A 21,625-nucleotide genomic window follows, 5' to 3' on the forward strand; every position below is an offset into this window, starting at 1 on the left:
CTTAAGACAGAAGGTTCTGCCGTCCCATCAGAGAGGTGCTCGGACTGTAGCAGTATGGTGTCAAGCAAGCTCCTCTGGCAAGCCCATACTGAGGTATGGTAAGGGGACACGTGTATGCCTCGGTATGTGTGCATAAGCCTCCTCACAGCTCTATATAAGAGTCCTCACACTTTGCCGTAAGTACACGATCTCTGATATTGGAAGCCACTTCATAGTTTTCTCTTGCCTAACTTGAGCGTCGGAGGGTCGTCGCCGGGAACCCCTTCCCGGCCCGACTTCCTTGCAGGTTCACCGGAGCTCCATAAGGCGGGTCAGAGATCCACGTCATCGGTTCGGAGAACGCCACGTGCCCAGCGTCCATCGATTCAGCGTTCGGACAGGATCATTTATTATTCATGTTTCTATGTTTTTTTCATGTTATGATTCATGGTTTTGTGAGTACGAAAGGGATCTTACTAAGCCTATGTGCTTATAGTTTATTTTCCTTGTACTACAGAAAAGGGTAAAGAATGGCTAAATTAAAGGGAGCAGCAAGAAGGGCAAGTGTGTGTGTGGCAGTGGCATGGTGGAAGTGATCTGTTTATGTTTTCAAGACTTATATATGTGTTAAATTTTTGCATGTGAACTTATACTTTCTCCTGTTGCATGAAACCTTGTTAGTTATCATGAACTCTAGAGAATAATATCCATGTTAGTTCCTTCTTATTTAGTACACTTTATGCTCTAGTTAAACAAGCATGCATCATGTATCAAGTAGTAGATATCAAGTCAAGTTATGGACGCTAGCTTGTTCACATGTCTAATACGTTACAAGATGATATTGTTCTCCATATTATGTTGTTAACATGCATATGATTAAATGAAATGAAAATTTTTTTTCCACTGCCATGACCCCATATGCATATGCATGTATGTATGTAGCATTGGTAACGCCGTCCCTTCTGGGCACAAGAAGGGTGGGCGTTACAGTGCTTGTCCCAAGCTTCGTATATCGATACAATCCTTGCTCGTTTTAGCATGCAAGACTCAAAGAAAGGTTTTCTACCTTTTAGGCATGGAGTAGTTTTATCTAAAGAGATGTCTCCGAAGACATCAAAGAAGATAGAGGGCATGAAGGCAGTTCCTTATGCTTCGGCTGTCGGAAGCCTAATGTACGTTATACTGTGTACGAGACCGGATATCTATTTTGTTGTGGGCATGGTTAGCAAATATCAAAGTAACCCTGGACAAGGACATTGGACTGCGGTAAAGCATATATTGAAGTACTTTAGAAGGACTAGAGATTATATGCTAGTTTACCAAGCAGATGGTTTGCTCCCTGTGGCTTACACGGATTCTGACTTCCAATCAAATAGGGACAATAGTAAGTCTACATCAGGCTATGTGTTTACTTTAGGAGGTGGAGCCATTGCATGAAGGAGTGTTAAGCATAAATGTGTTTTAGACTCAACCATGGAAGCTGAGTATGTGGTAGCCTCCGAGGCAGCCAAAGAAGCTGTATGGCTTAGGAATTTCCTAATGGGCGTAGATGTGATTCCTGATTTACCCAAAATCATCACAATTTATTGTGATAATAGCGATACAGTAGCAAACTCGAAGGAATCACAAGCTCATAAGGCGAGTAAACACATAGAGCGCAAGTACTACCTGATACGAGACATCGTATAACGAGGAGAAGTTGTTGTCGCCAAGATTGCATCAGCAGATAACCTGGCATATCCTTTCACTAAGGCTTTTCCGGCGAAATCTTTTGATCAGCATGTTAAAGGAATGGGAATCAGATGTATGGCAGTGTTTTTGACAGCATAGTCTTTTAGTATAAGTGGGAGATTGTTAGAGTGTATACTAAAAGCCTAGTCTTTTGTAAACATTTATTTTGAAATAAAGAATCACATTGGTCAAATGTCTACATTTATATGCTAAGTGTAGTTGTTCAATTAATTTATATTGTAGATAACATGGTATGGGGTGTCACACACAGAAGATCATGTTATCAGTTCTTTATAAATTATAAACAGTTGCTCACGACTAAGATGGATAGGAACAAACCATTGGAGTAGTCATAGTGTAATTTGGTATTAGTTTATCTTGACTATAAAATTACACTAGTACACTCTGAGTGTATTAAGCAGGACCATTTGAGATAGTTTCTTTTTATACTGACTATATAAAAGAACAAGACCTTTATTATTATGGAAGTGTGTGCTCTTAATCCCGATATAATAACAAACATTTGTACTTAGTATTTATTTTTTTGACTTATCAATGGATGAGATTTAGCTCATTAAATCAAGAGGCCCGATAAGTTGGGAAATGATATTATTTATAGTGTGTGTTGTTGATTATAGAAGGAAACTGTGTCCTAGGAATTTAGGTTAATAATGTCCCTAAAAGGAGCTCATAAGAATTGTCATGTAAACCCTGCAGGTGGACTTAGTCTGACATGACGATAAGGTTGAGTGGTACTACTCTTGGAGCTAGATATTAATTAAGTGAGTTGTCAGTAACTCATTTAATTAGTGGCATTCTATATCTTAAACACAGGGAGATTAACACACTCATGATAAGAAGGAGCCCAAAATGTAATTTGGGATTGGTGTGGTAGTTCAATAATAGCTCTTTAGTGGTATGAGTTATTATTGATGAACTTGAGTTGGGTGTTCGGGGCGAACACGGAAAGCTCAAGTTCATTTGGAGATCATAACCAATTCCTCCTCTCGGTCCCTATTGTAGCCTCATATATATAGCCTTATATCCACCCAAAGTTTAGCCTCTTAGCCCAAGCTAGGGGTCGGCCCCTATCCTTGCTTGGAGTCCAAGCAAGGGGCTGGCCAAGCCAAGCTTGGTGCTTGAGCTAGGGTCGGCCAAGACTTGCTTGGTGCCCAAACAAGGGGTCGGCCAAGTGTGAAAAGGGAAGAGGGATTTTATTAAAAATAAAATTTTGATAAAATCTTTCCTTTTATGTTTTCATCCACATGGTTTTAAAAGAGAGTTTTAAATTTTAAAATCTTTCCTTTTATAGATTTTCTACAAAGAATTAAAAGTGAGATTAGATATCTTTCTTTATTTGTAGTTATCTATAATGTGAAAGAAAGATTTTAATTTTTTGACAAAACTTTCCTTCTTGTAACCTTGATATAAAAGGAGTTTTATTTTTATCTCTTATCTTTTATAAATATCCATAAAAGGATTTAAAAGAGAGAGATTTTAATTTATAAAGCGTTCCTTTTATAGCCAACCACAAAAGGGATTTATAAAAGAGAGATTTTAATTTTTGTTTAAAATCTTTCCTTGTTTGGTTTTACAAGAGGTGGTCGGCCAATATAGAGTAATTAAAGGAAGTTTTATTTTTGTTATAAAACTTTCTTTTTTTGGATTCACTAAGGAATATAAAAGAGGGAGAGAGGGTGTCTTCATGAGACACACAACCTATTCTATTGTTCCTCTCCTCCATCCTTGGTGGCCGGCCCTACCTCTTCTCTTTCTCTTCTTCATTGTGGCTGGTGGCATCTTCCTTTGTGGAGCACTTGGTGGCCGGTAGCTTGGAGGTGAAGAAGTAGAGGAAGGAGACATTGTTTTCTAGCATCCCTTGGAGCATCGTGGTGGTGGCCGAAACTTGGAAGCAAGGAAGGCTTTGCTGGTTTTCTTCTTGGTAGATCATCACCCACACGACATCCAAGAAAAGAAGAGGAATACAATAAAAGATCAAGAGGTTGTTGCTTACAAAGAAAGGTATAACTAGTAGTTTTATTCCGCATCATACTAATTTTCTTTGTATGGATTTTGAAATATCAAACACAAGAGGCTTACGATTCTAGGTTTCAAATTTACGATTGGATTTTGTGTTTCTTTTGTTTTTCGTTCTTGTGATTTGATTGTTCTTAATAGTTAAACCTAGGGTTACTATAAGGAAATTAAATATTGAATTTCATTGAAAGGCTTTGTCTAGGAAGTGGTGGATGCTCCCATACCCAAGAAGGCCTAGTGCCTCGCCATGTTTAACCTAGAAGTCGATCTCTGAAATTAATATTTAATTGAATTTGTGACATGGGTGATTTGGATCAATAATGTTAAGCATCGTTTGCGATCCAAGTCTAAACCTTTAAGAACAGATAAGTTGAATTTCGAATCAATAATGTTAAGTTCTGTTTGCAATTCCAAATTTAATTTCTAAAGAACATAATAGGTTGTTAGGAAAGGTTCAGGACTTGTACAAAATTTTTGTACAGGGGAACCAGTACGATATTTTGGATAGCAACCAACACTTTGAAGAAGGGCAGGGCCTTATTCATAGACTGGGATATGAATCAGGACAGTGCAGTTATTCGTCCTACCAACTTCTGAGCATCCTTCAGACTCTGAGGCACCTTCATATCTCGAAGTACCCGGACCTTCTCTGGATTAGCTTTAATCCCTCGCTCAATAACGAGATATCCCAAGAACTTTCCCCCTCAAATTCCAAACAAGCACTTTAATGGATTCAACTTCAGCCCATACTGTCGTAGTGTGCTGCAGGGTTTCTTCGATGTCAGCAATCAAATTTACGACCAAGGTGGATTTGATGAGGATGTCATCTGCATAGACGTCTACATTCCGCCCTACTTGCTTCCAGAAGATCTTATCCATCATCCTTTGATATGTAGCTCTGATATTTCTTAATCTAAAAGACATGACGGTATAACAGAAGATACCATCTATTGTAATGAAACTAACCTTCTCTTGATCTTCCTACACCAAAGGAATCTGGTGGTATCCTTGATAAGCGTCAAGCATTCAAATCCTTTTACATCCTGAGGTCGAGTCCACCATTTGATCAATCTTGGGCAGCGGGTAGCAATCCTTGGGGCTAGCGCAATTGAGATCTTAGAAGTCGATGCAGACTCTCCACTTATTGTTGGGTTTAGCTACCAAGACCACATTAGAGGACCAGGACGAGAATTGTACCTCTCTAATATAACTTGCATTCCTGAGCTGATCCACCTCAGTTCGGATGATCTTATTTTGGTCAGCCGAGAAGTTCCTTTTCTTCTACTTGACCGGTCGAGAATCAGCCAGAAGGTGCAATTTGTGCTCAGCCACCTCGGGCTTGACACCGGGTAACTCTTCGGGGGACCAAGCGAAGACGTCCCTATTGCAAGTCAAACAATGGACTAGGTCCGTCTTGACTTCGATAGGCAGGTCGCTTGATTTGTGGGTTAGGCTCTCTGGGTGATTAGGATAGAGTTGGACCTCCTCCCCTGGAATGGGCTCCTCTGTTGTGGGCAGAGGCTCTTCTTGAATGACGTGGATCACACCATCCTAAGTTCGTTGAGCCTTCCAAGCTTCCACCTTCACCATGTCAATGTAACACCTGCCAGAGACTAATTACTCACCTCTGACTTTCCCGACCTGGTCTCCCACAGGGAATTTGATCTTCTGATGAAAAGTGAAGACTGCTGCCCGGAATTTGTGCAGTGTTGGTCTTCCTAAGATGACGTTATATGAGAACGATGAATCCACCACTATGGAGGTGCTCCTCCGCATCCTCATCAAGGGCTCGCTATCCAAAGATATGGCTAGCTTGATCTGGCCCATGAGTCATATTTCATTGTCGGTGAAGCCATATAATGAATTAGCCACGGGCTGGAGTTCACTGGCGTCGATCTGCATGCTTTCGAACGCACTCTTGAATAGCACGTTGATGGAGCTTCCGATATCCACGAAAACTCTGGCCACACAACTATTGGAGATGATGACCATGATTATCAGGGCATCATCGTGTGGGAGCTCCGACCCTCCAGGTCTTGGGACCCAAAACTGATGATGGGCCCTGCAGCTTGCTCTCGGCTGCATCCGACAGCGTGTATCTCCAGACGCTGCTCATGAGAATTTTGAGCCCTAGCAGAGTCTCCATCTGTGGGCCTCCCGGAGATCATGCAAATCTCGCGGATGGCCACGTTTCCCTATTCTCTTCTTCCCGGGCTTCCCCGGGCTCCGGGTTGTGACCGGGGTGCTGATTTCCTTATCCCGCATTGTCAAGTTGGGGTCTACCAGGCTGACCTGCCCGAGCTTGTTGGATGGCCAGCATCCTCTGCTGAGCCCTGGGCACGACCTCAGGTGGAGGCAGGCCCAGCTCAGTTGCGCGCCGAGAGTCTCGGGCGAACTTGAAGCAATCACTTGTGGCATGAGTGTGGGATCGATGGTAAGTGTAGTAGCGCGACCCCCATGGTCTAGGCCTTGGGGCTTAGATAGCTGCCACACGTGGAGCCGGACTGGGATCCTGACCAGGAGTGAAGGGCGGTCGGGCATCCCGGGCGCAAGGAAGAGGCTAAGCTGGTGGTTGGGGTGGCCTCTTCTCAAGCTTGTTGGTGGGGGGTAGATGCCTTGTCTGCTTTGTGTCGAGCAGCTTGAGCCTCTTCCACATTGATATAGCTGGTTGCCTTCCCAAGCATCTCGTCGAAGTTCTTCATGGGATCTCGGATGAGATCTTGGAAGAACTCCCCTTTCACTAGTCCATGAGAAAAGGTGCTCATCAGTATTTTCGAGGTGGCAGATGGGGCTTCCTGAGCCACCTAGTTGAAGCGCTTGATGTAGCTCCTCAAGGGCTTAGCTAACCCTTGCTTGAGTGCGAAGAGATAGTGATCTATCTTCTGGTACTTCCTGCTTCTAGCGAAGTGACGCAGGAAGACAGTTTTAAAATGATGGAAACAAGTGATGGACCCGTTCAGTAATCCATCAAACCATTTCTGTGCCGAGTCAGATAGAGTATTCAGAAACACTCGGCATTTAATAACATCGCTGTATTGATGTAACAATGCCGCGTTTCGGAACTTGAGGAGATGGTCTTCCAGATCCTTACTGCCATTGTACTCTCCAATAGCCGGGGGCTTGTACCCTTCGGTAGTTTCTCCTCTAGTACCCTTGAAGAGAAGGGTGCTTGCTCATCAGGTTCCCCCCGGGGCTCCTCCCGAAGGACTATAGCCTTCCCCTTCTTTGAGTCCCTAGGCAGGGAGCTTTCCGTCATAGAGGCATGTGGTTGCTCTTTTTTGTTATAACAGTCCGAGCCCTTGTAATAATAGTTTGGGCCAGCTTCCCAATAGAAAGTCGGGGGGAACTCCTCGAGTTGTTTCCTCTTCGACCCTCTATCTGAGACATGAATTGGGTCCTTAGAAACTATTGGCATCTTGTATGGTCGCAAGGCTATGGTCTGTTTTTTGAAAGTCGCTCGTCTCTTAGCTTCCTTGAACAGCTCATACTCCCCTGTCGTCATGGTAACGTTGATTCATCCAGTCTTCTCCATCTTCACGCTCTAGAACAGGTGAAGAGATTCCCACAGACGGCGCCAAATTGATCCTGTCCGAAATCTGAGTCAGATGAAGGACAGGTGAGCTGTTTCAGACATTGACGGAGGGACGACTGAGACACCTTTCTCGTATACGCTTCCAAAGATGGACTCCCACGTGGTGCTGAAGGACGATGATGACTGAGTTGGTGGTACCTAAACTCTGCGCGCACTCAGACAAGCACATGGGCGTTAGAGGCCAAAAATCAGGAAAAAAAAGTCCTCGAAGTAGGCCCTCCGACGCTCAAATTAGGTACTTTTTTCCCAGAAAAACAATGTACGAAGAAGAAGGAAAGTAGAAGATAAGTGTGAATGTGCGAGAGAGCATACCTGCGAAAGGGAGAGGACCTCCCCTTTTTATATGACAGTGCGCACCTTCTAGTGCCTGACTGGTGCCAGAGAATGTCGGATGTCAGGACTTGTGGGGTGTTGGAGGACACGTGACATCCTCCTGTAGACTGAAGGAAGGTTCCTTTCGTAGGTGACTGCAGACCATTGGAATATTCCCTGACACGCAGCAGTTATTCTCTGACAGTCGGTTACGATTCCTTGATCCTATTGTCCTGTAGCATCTCCTATCCCGACCGGGTATGAAATAGAGTAGCTCGGGATGATCAGTCAGGTATAACATCTGGCCTAAACCTCGGGAGTCGGACAATGTGGAAAGATCGTCCAAGGACTGATCGAAAGCTGGCCGACCGGGAGTTTCTTCCAAGATAACTCTTCCTAGATACAACCAGGACGTGAAAGCTGAACCATTCGGATCCAGGTCAGGTATCACCCCGACCGTCTACCCGGTCTTAGACCAAGGTATCTCAGATCTGGAGTCTTGATCCATGAGAACCCACCCAGGAATTAAGTTGCTGACGTCATCACCTAGCCCTACTTCCTCTTTCTATACTTGTTGATTGTCACGTCTCTTTGACCTCTGACTGCCACATCACCTTGACTTTTGACTACCACATCACCTTGACTTCTGACTACCACATCCTCTTGACTTCTGCCTGCCACATCACCTTCACTTCTGTCTGTCACATTCTCTTGACTTTTTCCTACCCCACTCTATCGGACCCCCCCCCCCCCCAAATTATACACTGTATCAGTTACCATCTCCTTACTTTGTTTATTCATGATAGTAATTAAGAATAACTTTTAAAATATTCATTCCATTTAAGAATCAATCATCTGATATTATTTCGAATCGACATTTTTTCAGCATGTATGAGTCTTTCATTTAGGCTAAAGATGATCTATTCGATTTTATCAAGGACCATTTGAATAAATTTAAAAGTGTTTATAACATGCGGCCTAACAGTTTCATATCCTATGTTTGTAATATCACTAAAGTAAAATATCTTACAATACATCTTATCTGAGAATTAACTTGTGAATTTTTTAAAAAGTATATGGGCACCTTGTCCATAGGCCATGATGAATTAGAAAACACGGAATCTGGACTTTTTGTAGATTGATTTTATTGCTAGGAGAGGTAACAAATTTGATAAATTTGATTGTACAATGCCTAACAATCAATTTGGCTGAAAAAGAAAGTAACTTAAATTTGCGCACTCATACCGAATCAAAGAAAAAGAGCATATGATCTATTCAAAGACGGTGCAAAATGATCGGAGCGCCATGCTGAGGCTTCAAGGTTATAACAGTGTGCGGTGCGTGAATGTACGCCGGCGAGAGGTCGAACGAGAAGCGTCGAAGGATCAAGCACAACGCCAACTTGGCCTCGATCAAAGCGAAGTTCTGGCCGATGCAGATCCGGTGGCCGCCGCTGAAGGGGAAGAACGCGTTCTTCTCTGACGCCTTGGACACGCCTTCCGCGAATCTCTCCGGATTGAACTCCAGCACGTCTTTGCCCCAGTAGTCAGGGTCGTGGTGCATCTGGACCACGGACAAGACGAGCATGGCGCCGGGCGGGTAGACCACGTCCCCAATCTTCAGGCTCTTCAACACCTGCCGCTGAACCCCCAGCACCGGCGGGTACAGCCGCAGCACCTCGTAGAGAATCATAGTCACCTGCCATGTTAACTCCATTTCAGTCATTGATTTTGTAATTTAGGTAATTGGGAAATTTAATGTCGCGTCTCACGGTCTTCAATTGGCTCAATCCATCATAAGTTGGCTTCTCTTTTCCGAAAACTTGCAGAACCTCCTGCCGTGCTCGTTCTTGCCAATCTTGATGCATGCTCAGCACCACCATCGTCCATGTCATTAGCGCCGACGTCGTCTCTTGGCCTGCGAAGTAGAACAGCTTGCATTCGTCTATCATCTCGTCGGTGGTCAACCCGACGTCGCCGTACTCTCGGCGGTGTTGCAGATTAGACTCCAGCAACAAGCCCAGAACGTCGTCGTTCTTTGCGTCACCCGATCTCATGCTCTCCTCTCTCTTGCGGATGAGGCGCAGAAGAATTTCTCGCACCTCTTTATCGATCGCTTTCACTCTAGTGTTTGTTTTAGTGGGCAGATACCTGTATATATACCCATTGCATGGATGATAATTATCAATCAGTAAATACATCATTAATTGATTCTGAATCAAAAGAAATCACGTTGTTACTGTAATCGGTGCTCACTTGTAACCTGGGATATGTGATTTTAACAGAGCACCGACGACGATATGAGCTTGCTCATCCTGAAGCTCGAAAATTTTCCTTCCTTCCTTAAAGTTGCTGCCAAAAGCAGTCCGCGAAATGACATCTCCGGCCAAGCTCTGGAGGTCAACAAAAACATCTACCTCTTTCCCTGTCGTCCCTGCCATCATCTCCCATCGGTCAACCAGCTCATCGCAACAAGAAGAGAAAGCAGGCAACATCCTCTGCAAACGTGTAGACGACGACGGGCACACTATAAATCAAGTCGATATATAAAAATGACTGGATTGAAGCCATGGATCATCAGTAATAACCTTCAACTTCTCTAAATGGAAAGCTGGGTTCAAGATCTTGCGGTGTTTGGCCCATTTCTCGCCGTCAAGTTGCACCACGCCTCGAACAAGATATCTTATCATGTAGTTGAACTCCCCCTTCTCGATCTCGCCGGTCTTGTTGGCCAAAATCTCCCTCGTTTGATCCGGATCCGTGATCAGCACTCTTGGAAGCGGTCCCATCCAGTGGAAAGTCACCTTGTTCTCCTTTCCTGCATCAAAAATCCCAACTTTTGCATTAAAAATTCCAGTTACGTTTTTACACCAACGTAACTGAAGAGGGAAAAAAGAAGTTAATTTCTGCCAACCGTAGGTCTCTGCCTTGCGGCTTAAGAAGTTGGAAGCGCGAGGGATGATATCGTGGGAGAGGGATGGCATGGGCTTGGAACAAGCCTCGGCATCGAACCGCGCGATGTCCTTGAGGTCGCCTCTAATGGGACGGTAGATGGTGCCCTTGAGGCCCTGCGATCGAAGAATGCGCTCGAGCCGCCGCGGCTGCCACAGCACCCAGTTCAGCATCCGAATTGCGGCCCAAGCCGCCAGCATCAGCGCAGCGACGCCACCGTAAAACACCAGCAAGGCCATTTGTGCACCGGCAGTTAACTGTGACAGACAAATTTTCAAGGGAGGATCGAATAGATTGGAGTCCTGAACGACGAATCGATGGCTGGCGGTGAATATATAGATTTTTAAACATGCCCCATCACTTGCCTTTTTGTCAGAGAAGAAGACTGAAATACAGAGACAAAATAATTACTTTAATTTTGTCATTGGATCGTTAGTCATAGTTGTATAAATTGTTTAAAAGGTCTAGACAGTAATTCTAAATATGACATGTAATTATGAAAAATTATAAAATATATTCTATGGCAACACCACCGTATTAACCAGCTGTTCCAGTCCGTGTTGAGGCGAAAAAAAATTTAATACTTATGATAGTGGCATTCAATAATATAATTGCAATAGTTATAGATATGGTATACAAGTATATAATTAGAACAATTATTGGAGCAATTCGATACGACGCATGGTAAGCATTCGATATTATTTTCCACCATCTGTATTTGCGGTGGGGCTCTTCGCCTTCTGGAAGCAGCTCTTTGCCTTCTAGAAAGAATGGATATGCTGTGCGGCCTCTTTGCCTTCTAGAAAGAATGGATATGGGGTAGGGCAGTAAGGCTCATCTGTGAAACCAATATATTTTGTTTTCTTAACGTTCAATAACTGAAATTTATTTTTAAAAAAATACAACCATATACACATAAATTATGAGGCATCCAACAAACATTTTACACTAGTTCAAAATTATAGTAAATCCTATTATTTATTAAGAAAAGATGGATCTGCCATCTCAGTGGCCCCTAGAACCGATCGCACTAATATAAAGAGAGGTTCAGATTGAATTTCTACGAGATCCAACCTCATACGTCCCACCGTACGTTGTACCTATGGGCTCCCTTGATTGATTCAAAGTTTAGGGGACACTGAGGTTGCAGAGCCGTCTGAAAGTTGACTGATACAAAGTCAATGCAGCCGCCGGGGCGTCCACCACGCAGAGTGCAGCGCCATCGCTTTCATCCCATGCTCCACAGCGTCGCCATGTCTGCACTCCCTTGAGCAACCAATTCTTTGGGAGCGAAGGCGATTCTTATCTCGCTGCATCGGGCTCTAATGATTTACCCGGTCGCCGTCGAAATTGGAAGTATGACCACGGCACTTATGTGACAGATTGTGGCGTCTTGGGGAGAAGCTTTCAGAAGCTCATTGGTTTTGTCGAATTTGCGTAGAGATAAATCCGAGGTTGCAATCAGTAGGTCTTTAATTTCTCATTTTTGTTATCTTGTTTTCCTTGTATCTACAAGATAAAATATTCTTATTTTATTCTTCCACAAAGTGACATATTCAAAGCCTATGCAGCATTACTTAATGTGACAATCTACCACCAACTCGACTATCCGTGGGGACTCGTAGAAATACCACGCAGCTTTATTTGAGCACCATGTTGAGGTTGCAGAGTGATGAGAGTCTTGGGCGCATGAACATACGATGGCGAGAGCTCAAAAGTGAAGCGTTGTAGGACCATACACAGTGCCAACTTGGCTTCCAGCATCGAAAAGTTTTGCCCGATGCAGATTCGAGGGCCACCACCGAAGGCAAGGAAGGCATAATTGTCATTCGATGCTTTTGAAATGCCGTCTTTGAATCGATCCGGGTTGAACTCTTTGGAGTCGTCACCCCATATGTATGGGTCGTGCTGAGCGAAGATGAATAACAGTGCGATAATTACGCCTGGTGGGCACGTTATATCTCCGAGTTTTGTTGCCTTGGTCGTGTACCTGTGCACGAATATAGCAGGGGGGTACAGCCTGAGAACCTCATAGAGAATCATTGTCACCTGTAGCATCAATTACAGCAGACGTTAATTTGAAGGGCTCCATTTGCTATGTGCGCAAATTTGGGATACTCACAATTTTAAGTTGGCCCAATCCATCAAAATCTGGTGTCTTCTCACCAAATACCCGAAGGACTTCTTCTCTAGCTCGAACCTGCCAGCTAGGATACATGCTCAGCATGACCATTGTCCATGTCAGCAAAACAGAGGTCGTCTCCTGCCCTGCGAAGTAGAATAACTTGCACTCTTCCATCACTTCATCCTTGGTCATCCCAGCATTCTTGTTCCCTTGTTCTTGATAGTACTTCATGTTGGATTCCATCAGCAATCCCAGCATGTCGCCATTGTGTGGTTTACCCAGTTTCATTTCTTCTTCTCTGTTCTTTATTATGCCTCCCAGAATTTCACGGATCTCTCTATCGATTGCTATTATTCTATTCTTCTTTCTAGTTGGAAGAAAGCTGCACACAATAAGGTAGACATTAGTCAGTCACTTCAGAAAATTTAGTTGCTTTATACCGACGCTAAACCACAGTAGTAAATTGAGCATATTTGCTCTTTATCTGGCATCATTGTATGTCCTAAGTACATTGGGTAACTAAACAACTGGACCAGTTGCAAAATGTTCTAGATTTTGCCATTTGGTTTCATGGAATTGCATCTGATGACCAAAGTCTCAAGGTGATTTAGGGCTGTTGAATTGTCAAGTGTCCAATCTTGCTTTGTTATGCCGGAGGTGGTGGATTTGGCTAACTAATCTCCTTGCATTGGGTTTGGATGTTGAGTGTTTTCTTACCAAAATCACAGTGACTGGATGTATGCTGTGGTAGATAAACAGATAGTCACACCTACAGAGAGGACTTCTGAAAGCAAGAGACTTCTGCTATTCTAGGATTACATTGGAGGCAGGTTGTGTGAGTCTGGAGTAGTTTTGGTTAATGAGGTGGCCTGATGGGTTTGTGATATGTAATCAATTGCAGAATTTGTTTGCTTCATGTGGCTCGAGGATGACCCAGTTAGAAGAATTCAAATTTCAGAGCCATTGTGAGGATTATCTTCAGTGAAGGAAGATGACTTTATGGTGCTAGCAAATAAGAGTTGGAGAGCAGAATCATTCTGGATCATTTTTTACAAGACCAATGAAGGAAAATGACTTTATGTTCATAGCAAAAAGAGTCAGTTAGCATAATCATTCCGACTTACATCAATTGATTTTCATTTCAGGCTGGGGTCTTTTTCATCCACACTAGTTGAAAGCATTTACATATTCATATTCCTTGAATAAAAAGTGACTCCCAAGCTAATAGAAGAAACTAAACTTATGAATCAGATATTTATGGGATTAATACATAGACTTAAATAATGTGCTACCAATATTTAAACATAAAATCAGCGATTATTTACCAAATGATGTACCTAAAGTTTTAAAATAGCAAAAGGAAGCACCACAATTTGAAATTTATCAAAGGGGACACTTATTTTCCCAAATGTCACACTCCATCAAACTTGCTTCATTGGACTTATTATTTAAAAGTAATTGACGACCAATAGGATAAAAATCTAGGAAAAATATATGAACAAAGGGTCATCAAATTTTTGACCAAAAGTGTTTGACAGCAACCAAGTCAACTGGCATCACTTCCAATTGACTAACATAGTTGTCTAGTACCCTTGGCAAAAAGTGTTTGACAACCTTATAAGTCTCAAAATCAAGAAAAAAATATAAGCAAACTCAAGGACCCCGAGAATGTAAATGTGCATTTGACACATATTCCAGACCTCTACTAGTATAAAAGAAAATAAGCAAAAAGTGTTTGATGATCATAACACACTCAGAATCTTTAAAAAAAAAATGATCAAGAACAAACTTAAAGGACCCAAGAGTGAAACAATACCCATTTGACAGAATTATAAGGTTTAAAATTTGAAAGGAAAAAAAAACATAGATAGGCTCCGGGAATTTCAAGAGTGCAAAAGTTCTCAATTGAAACCATCAAGCACTTTTGACCAAAATGTTTGATGCCAACTAATCAACTAGAGTCAGTTCCAAATGACTGACCTCACTTCCAATTGACTGCTCGGTTAATTGATGGTTTCAGAGATAACGACTGTAATGAAATGGATTGAATGGAGGTTAGAAAATAAGTGAGCTCTTTGGTAAATTCAAAAGTAATGATGCGCCCTTTGGTATAAGTAGGATATTTGGTAAATTACCGTAAAACAATAAAAGATTAAATTATAAAGGGTAAATTAATATTTACAAAAAAAAAAGGCAAGCATGAGATTACTAAGAACCCCACCACAGATCTGTTATTTGACATTAAAAATCTCATCATTAGGAAATTAGATTCACATGAGTTCAGAGATCTAAACAATGATTGAGATTTTTCTTTTGTGAGCATTACTTATAGTTGACTAGAGATGACCATGTACTTATAATTTGGAATTTGAGCCTTAGGTATAAATGGAGTCAATTGTGACCCTCTAATTTAGTATCACATTATAAGTAATAAACTAGCAAATGAAGTTTACAGACTGAGATGTCTATTACTATTAACTTAAGCTAAAGGATCTTGTCTAAATGGTTGAGTTGAAGGGAATATTAAGTCAGTTATTCATTTAGGCAAGTTGTGGCATGTTATATACAATGATAACCAGCAATGACCATGAAAAAACTGTAAAATAACTCATGTGAATGTGATGCATTTCTCAAGGCTAAGATAGCATCTAGCAGAAGCTTAGTCAATGAAGAGGTGGTGAGGAGATCTATAATCACCTAATAATATCTCATAGTGATGGGTTGTGCTTGAACCGATCCAATACATCAGACACCACAGTCTTTCAGCTAAATAAACTCAGTTGAAAGTGGATTAGAAAAAGAAGAAAAATGACCTGTATCCCGGGATGAACAGATTTTGAGAAACCTGGACTAGGAGTTCACCCTGCTCTGTTTGCAACTGGTGAATCCGTTTTCCCAGTTCATAGCTGCTACCAAAAGCTGCTCGAGAAATGGCATCCACAGTGAGGCTATGGAACTCAGGAAAAGCATCTATCTCACACCACCCCTCGGAACCCAGCTTTCTTTCCCATCTGCTCACCATTTCACTGGCACACGCGAAAAATGCGGGCAACATACCCTGCATATAACAAGGAAAAGGTGCACATAAAAACGTCATCTTCCATAGGAAGCAAGAAAATGAGAATCAAGCAACAAGCAAATATGATAACCTTCAACTTCCCCAAGTTGAAAGCAGGGTTTAGAATTTTTCTGTGCTTGAACCACTTATCCCCGTCATAGGAAGCAAGTCCTTTGATGAAATACTTCCCAAATGGGTTCGTGCTCGGCCTTTCGAATTCACGAAACTTGGAAGAAAGCACCTCTTTGATCAGATCGGGGTCCATAACGTTCACTCGGGGCATAGGTCCAACCCAATTAAATGATATTTTACCTGTGTAATCGCATGAACAACACTAAGCCCATCCATCAAGACTCAATTTTTGAGCAAGCACAACGTAGTAATCAAAGAAAGACGCGGAGCTTGCCGTATTGGCGATAGTGGCGATGGAAGACAGGAAGGAGGCGAGGGATGATGTCGTGGGAGTGCAAGGGCATGGGCTTGGCGCGCACCTCTTGGAGGAGCCGGTTGTTTTCCTTGACGTCGCCGAAGGGGAAGCGGTAGGGGCTACCGTCGAGGCCCTGCGCTCGGAGTGCGCGCTCAAGCCGCCGGGGCTCCCGCCACGCCCAGTTCAACGTCCGGACGATCCAAACGACGAGCAGAACCGTGGCCGCGCCCCATGCCAAGCTCCACAGAACCGTCATTCCCAACGCCCTAAATCTGCCCCCAATCCAAGAGTCTAAGGAGATGATGTCTAGATGCTTTATAACTGCGAAGAGCTGATACGCCTCCTGATCGCGATGGAGTGCAGATGGGTGACCTCATCGATTACGTCACACATCTTGGAGTTATATGCTGCATGAAGCGTGTCGTCGAATAATTAATTATAAGACAGACATTGGCGCTGCCTTCTAGAAGAAGAAGAAGATGCAAGACCTTGAATTAGAAACATTTTATATCGGGCTGCGTTAGGCCCACTACGACCCAGTACCTACCAAATTCTTCATCTCTCTCTCTCTTTTTCTTTCAATCAGGGCTGTGCCGACCCATGACGGAACAAACCGGATACACATGGTGGGTCAGCCATTTAATAGAGTGAGACGGGATGAACCGACCATCATCTCGACGAATTAGTAAATTTCGAACATAATCCAACTAAAAATAAGTTGTGAATTTTGATTGTAAATGGATCAAACGTTCGTGAACAAGTTTGATGTTCGATTTGATAAAAACTTATTTATGTTCGTTCAATATACATAAGATTAATTAAATAAACAAGTTTGAACAGCTCGTTAAACTAAACAAACAAACTTGAACACATATATGTTCAACTCGTTAATGTTCGTGAATAATGTTCGTGAACAATGTTCACGAGCCATATCATTAATAAAACTCTTTTCAATATGCTAAATAAATATTAAAATAAAATAAAACAAACAAATAAGTTTAAATTATCAAGTTCAATAATCAATCAAACAATTAAACAAACTTGAATTGAGAGCTCAATAACATCTAAACAAACCAAGCTTGAACCGAGCTCAAGCTAAATTTGAATTGAGAGCTCGATAACATCTAAACAAATCAAGCTCAAGCCAAGCTTAAAACAAGTTGAAGCTCATAAAAAATAAACCAAGCAAAGTTTGAATAATCATTTTAAAAGCTTGGTTCATTTTAAGTTTGGCTCGGCTCGGTTACCTTATCAAACAAGCTTGAATACCCCAAAACTCGGCTTGACTTATTTACAGCCCTATGCGGATTAAACAGAGTTAAAAAAAGACTTATGGCAAGCTTGGATTGGCTTGTGAGTTACTTATCCAACCAAGAAAAACATATTCAATTCATGAAGTAAAATGAACTTAACACCTATTACTCAAAAAAAAAAAAAAAAAAACTATCAAATTAAAACAGCTTACCGTGAATATGGTTATAAACAAATCTAGTAGCCCTCAAATCCCAATTGTATCAATGCATTGTAAAAGAGCAGCAAGTGAGCTCTCAATTCAGTTCTCATAAATATGAGAGAAGTGCTAAAGCATTGTAATGACCGTTCATGGTGCATAAGTGACTGTTTTAGTATTTTCTCAATCTTGAACCAATCTAAGTCTGTCGCAAGCTGATTCATGCACGTCGCGAGCCCAAGTGGATCGGCCTCTTGTACCCATCTCTATTATTAATCCAACTCGCTTAAATTATTTAGCGAAGCAGGCAAATTCGACGATCCAATTTAAATTGACAGTTTTGCTTTCAATTGTCGCGTCAGTACTACTGCTCTTACGAGTATTTTTGACAACAGCTGATTGGTAAGTTTTACCCGACATATCATACTATAACAAATAATAAAATTGAAGGAGTTGCACATACACACATCCACGGTACAATTTTGATTGAATTAGAAATATCAGTGATATTTCAATATATATATGTATATATATAACATCGATCGATCTCAAAATATTACAAGGATTAATTGGAGATGCAATGTGCAACAAAATTAGAGTTCATAGATTGAGTTATACCTATCCGACTAGCTAGAAATTCTACCTATATGCCCTGGAAGAAGGAATGAGGAAGTATATCTTGGAGTAGACCGTAGTCAGTGTGCTGCAGAGAAGGTGGTAGGTTTGTCAGATACAAACTAGGGTTTGTGCTCGTAGCCTGCAGCAGTGACGACTGACTGTCGAGCTGAGACACTTGGTGCGTCGCCAAGAAGCTTGTCGTCGTCACCGCCGGCGTGGGCGCCGGAGGAGGAAGAGGAGGAGAAAACAGGTGTGCGCCCCCTCTGAGGGTTGCTGGGAACTGATGAGTGTGTTTCCCCTCATAAGTCGTTATCACAATTGTGGGATCTTGATGGCTCCTCTCCACTCTCTTCTTCACTGGACACTTCTGGTTCGTGCAACGATAGTAGCTCCTGCATAAATAATGTAACATAGATTGATCTATGCATGTAAGCAGCTAGCTAGCTAGCGATCGATGATATATATGTTTGCAGCAGATTGGATCAGTAATCAGCTAATTAATTAATTAATTACCTCGGGAAAGGGCTGTTCTTGACTGCTTTCTGGCCATATTTCCTCCAACGATAGCCGTCGTCTAAATGATCAACCTCACTTTTTGTGACAAATGCATAACGAGCTTCCCTTTGCCTCTTCTCTTTTTTCTTCTTGCCTTTGTTCCTGTGTTAATTAAGAGTAATATTTCTTAATATAGATGCCTGTAAAATAAAGTTTAAGGCATGATGCACCACTCACGCGTTCTTCGACATGTCACTCTCTGCGTCCCCTGCACTGATCACTGATAGCTTCTCCACCTCCCCTTCCTCTTCCTTCCCAGCTTCCTGCTGCTGCTTGCATCGCTCTCCGTCTTCCTCTCCAGCCACCTCGGTCGAAGAAGAAGAAGTCGACGAGTACGGCGTCGTCACACATCCTCCGTCGCCGGAAACGATGACCGGCGCAGCAGAGTTATATAAATACTCACCAGCATTTTCAGCACCAGAGTCTCTGTAATCGCTACGACAATCTGCAAAGCTCGCGAGAGGCGATGAGAAACTATGATCCAGACTGGCGGCGCCGCCGTCAGCTGGATTCTGGTAGATGAGCGCCGACAGCTCGTCGTGGAACAGGAAGTGGCGGTTCTCCCACTCTCGATGATCCCCTTCGGCCATCGCGATCTGAGAAAAATTAGCACAATTTGTGCACGGAGATCGATAGATCGAGTGTGGCTGCCGATCTCTACGCTGGTGCAAAGATGGGAGATGGATTGAAGGAGCTAGAACAGAAAGGACTCGAGTCTTCTCCGTGTCGTGTGTAAGTAACCTCTTTATGCTTCTTTTTTTCCCCCTTATTTTAATTATTTCTAAAAAGAAATTACTAAGAACCGAGTGTGGAAGTAATCCGCCGCGATCTAAGAGCGAGCAACCGGCCATCTCCAATCGCTGGGAGAGAACAAGCGCACTGATTATTGGCGGTTCGACAGACGCGTGCCAGCGAGGGAAAGCACCGGCGTTTGACCGCGGCGCGGCACGTGACTGCGGCGCGGATCCGTCCCCACTCCCCAGCGTGGTCCCCTACGAGGAGACGACGTAGCCGTCGTTCGACGATATTGGCGCTTCATTGACCGTCGGTTCGGAATAAAGCGGGAATGGGGGTGTGATCGGACGGCGGTGTGAACGGCAGCGGTTCGAGATGCGAGACCGCGTTAAATGTCGGTCATGGGTCGGCATGTGATTCGCCCGACAGAATATGTCGGGCCGGCAGGCCGGTGACCGGCCTCGGTTCACATTGTGTTTGCCTCAATGTTAATTAAGATCTTAGAAACTTTTACGAAGTATTTGTAATTGAATGTATAATTTAACTATGATTTCTTGTCGATCGCACTTCGTCATATATGTATTAAATTTACATTTTGATGAGGATATTAAGTATACGAATGCTGAAAAAATAGGAGCTGAGTGATTAATTAATTAAGATTAGGGTTAAATTTTAAAGTTAGTGATTGCTACATTCTCTACATGAATTAACATATCATCAATTTGCCAACTTTATAGCTATATATAGCTCCATGATATATAAAGATGAAAGAGTATAGTAGATTTAGCTTCGGTTGACAAAGTTTGATCACTACGTACAGCATTAAATTTATTTTATTACAAAGTAATATTTGTATCACAATTATATTGTTCACTTTTGACTATTATGTTGAGCAAATATCATGGTCTTATATTTAACAGGTGTAATGATTCTATTAGAGAATGAACGGACAGCATCATAATTAAGTCCGTATGGACTAATCTAAAACATTGACCATTATGATATAAAGAACCTAATCTCAACCAATCTTTTGGCCTTCGCATATTCTTCATCATCGGATAATGGATCATGATAAATTAATGACGACTAGATTAATATTTAACCATCAAAACTAATTAATAATAAGGAGGATTGATTGCATGCGGCTCCGTATATCTTTAAGCTTCTTTAATAAGACGATGATAAGACCCTCAATTAAAAGAGTAGATGTTCGCCTAACTTCACTGTTGAAGGCTCGCTTAATGCATCTGTTCATTAGTTAATTAGTTAGGCACACCTAAGGATCATCATATAATTTATTAAGAGATATCTCATGCAACAGGCAACTGGCTTATAATTCAAGAATATCATAAAAATATTTCATTGAGTATCTGATCTCCTTCATCTAAAGGACCGTTGCATTAGATTTTTTCCATATAAAAAATTATTACATTAGGATAAAATACTCTTTACGATTTATCTATGTGTATTTTATTAGAATATCAACTGGTTCGGGATAAATAGTATCATCAATCAGTGAATGTCTCCACAGATAATTTTTCAATGGCTTATGATTAGAGAATGTCTGCAACGAGCAGCTGGCGTATTATAGGTTTATAGTATCGTTTCAGCCAATTTTATTACAAGGGAAATTTGAAGGAATTGTAAAAAGTTGTGTGGTTAGAGGTCGGGCTTGAATCGATGGTGACGTCGGATATAATTATCATTATTGCGGACCGATAACATGGGAAAATTAAGAAGAAAATTAGAAGAAAAAAAAACATCGAAAATAAATAGAAATTCATCTTCCCCAAATTTGATAAAAAAAATTTATAAAGAATAGAGAATAATCCGACCAACAAATACCTAAATCGGATACTTATATATAGATAAATAATAACCTATAAATACCCAACATATCAAATGATCAGAGATTAAGGTCGGACCCCTGAGTTGGGTCAAAGTCAAGAATATTGACTGATATGACAATCAAAGTTAAAGAAGGGGTCAACCTTTGAAGCCAGCACAGTCGATCATCACAGTCGAGAGGTTATCCGACTGGACTATTGGACCGGT

General features: G+C 42.0%; 3 protein-coding genes across 3 annotated transcripts; all 3 read right to left on the reverse strand.

The window, feature by feature from the left end:
- Positions 1-8,926: 8,926 nt before the first annotated feature.
- LOC121978418 (cytochrome P450 72A15-like) lies at positions 8,927-10,833 on the reverse strand. The gene is made up of 5 exons (XM_042530765.1): positions 10,565-10,833; positions 10,239-10,468; positions 9,907-10,148; positions 9,423-9,801; positions 8,927-9,349 (listed from the first exon to the last, which is right to left on the reverse strand). The coding sequence occupies exons 1-5, from the start codon at positions 10,800-10,802 to the stop codon at positions 8,927-8,929; spliced, it is 1,512 nt and encodes a 503-aa protein (XP_042386699.1). The 5' UTR covers positions 10,803-10,833.
- Positions 10,834-12,067: 1,234 nt separating this feature from the next.
- Positions 12,068-16,521, reverse strand: LOC121975604 (cytochrome P450 72A397-like). Its single transcript, XM_042527347.1, has 5 exons — positions 16,192-16,521; positions 15,877-16,097; positions 15,541-15,785; positions 12,725-13,109; positions 12,068-12,651 (listed from the first exon to the last, which is right to left on the reverse strand). Exons 1-5 carry the CDS (start codon positions 16,466-16,468, stop codon positions 12,208-12,210), a joined length of 1,572 nt encoding a protein of 523 aa, XP_042383281.1. The 5' UTR covers positions 16,469-16,521; the 3' UTR covers positions 12,068-12,207.
- Positions 16,522-18,086: 1,565 nt separating this feature from the next.
- On the reverse strand, positions 18,087-19,645 carry LOC121977748 (WRKY transcription factor 71-like). Its single transcript, XM_042530181.1, has 3 exons — positions 19,013-19,645; positions 18,794-18,937; positions 18,087-18,672 (listed from the first exon to the last, which is right to left on the reverse strand). The coding sequence occupies exons 1-3, from the start codon at positions 19,423-19,425 to the stop codon at positions 18,306-18,308; spliced, it is 924 nt and encodes a 307-aa protein (XP_042386115.1). The 5' UTR covers positions 19,426-19,645; the 3' UTR covers positions 18,087-18,305.
- Between the last annotated feature and the right edge of the window lie 1,980 nt (positions 19,646-21,625).

This window comes from Zingiber officinale, chromosome 4B (genome assembly GCF_018446385.1).
Source record: "Zingiber officinale cultivar Zhangliang chromosome 4B, Zo_v1.1, whole genome shotgun sequence".
NCBI lineage: Eukaryota > Viridiplantae > Streptophyta > Magnoliopsida > Zingiberales > Zingiberaceae > Zingiber > Zingiber officinale.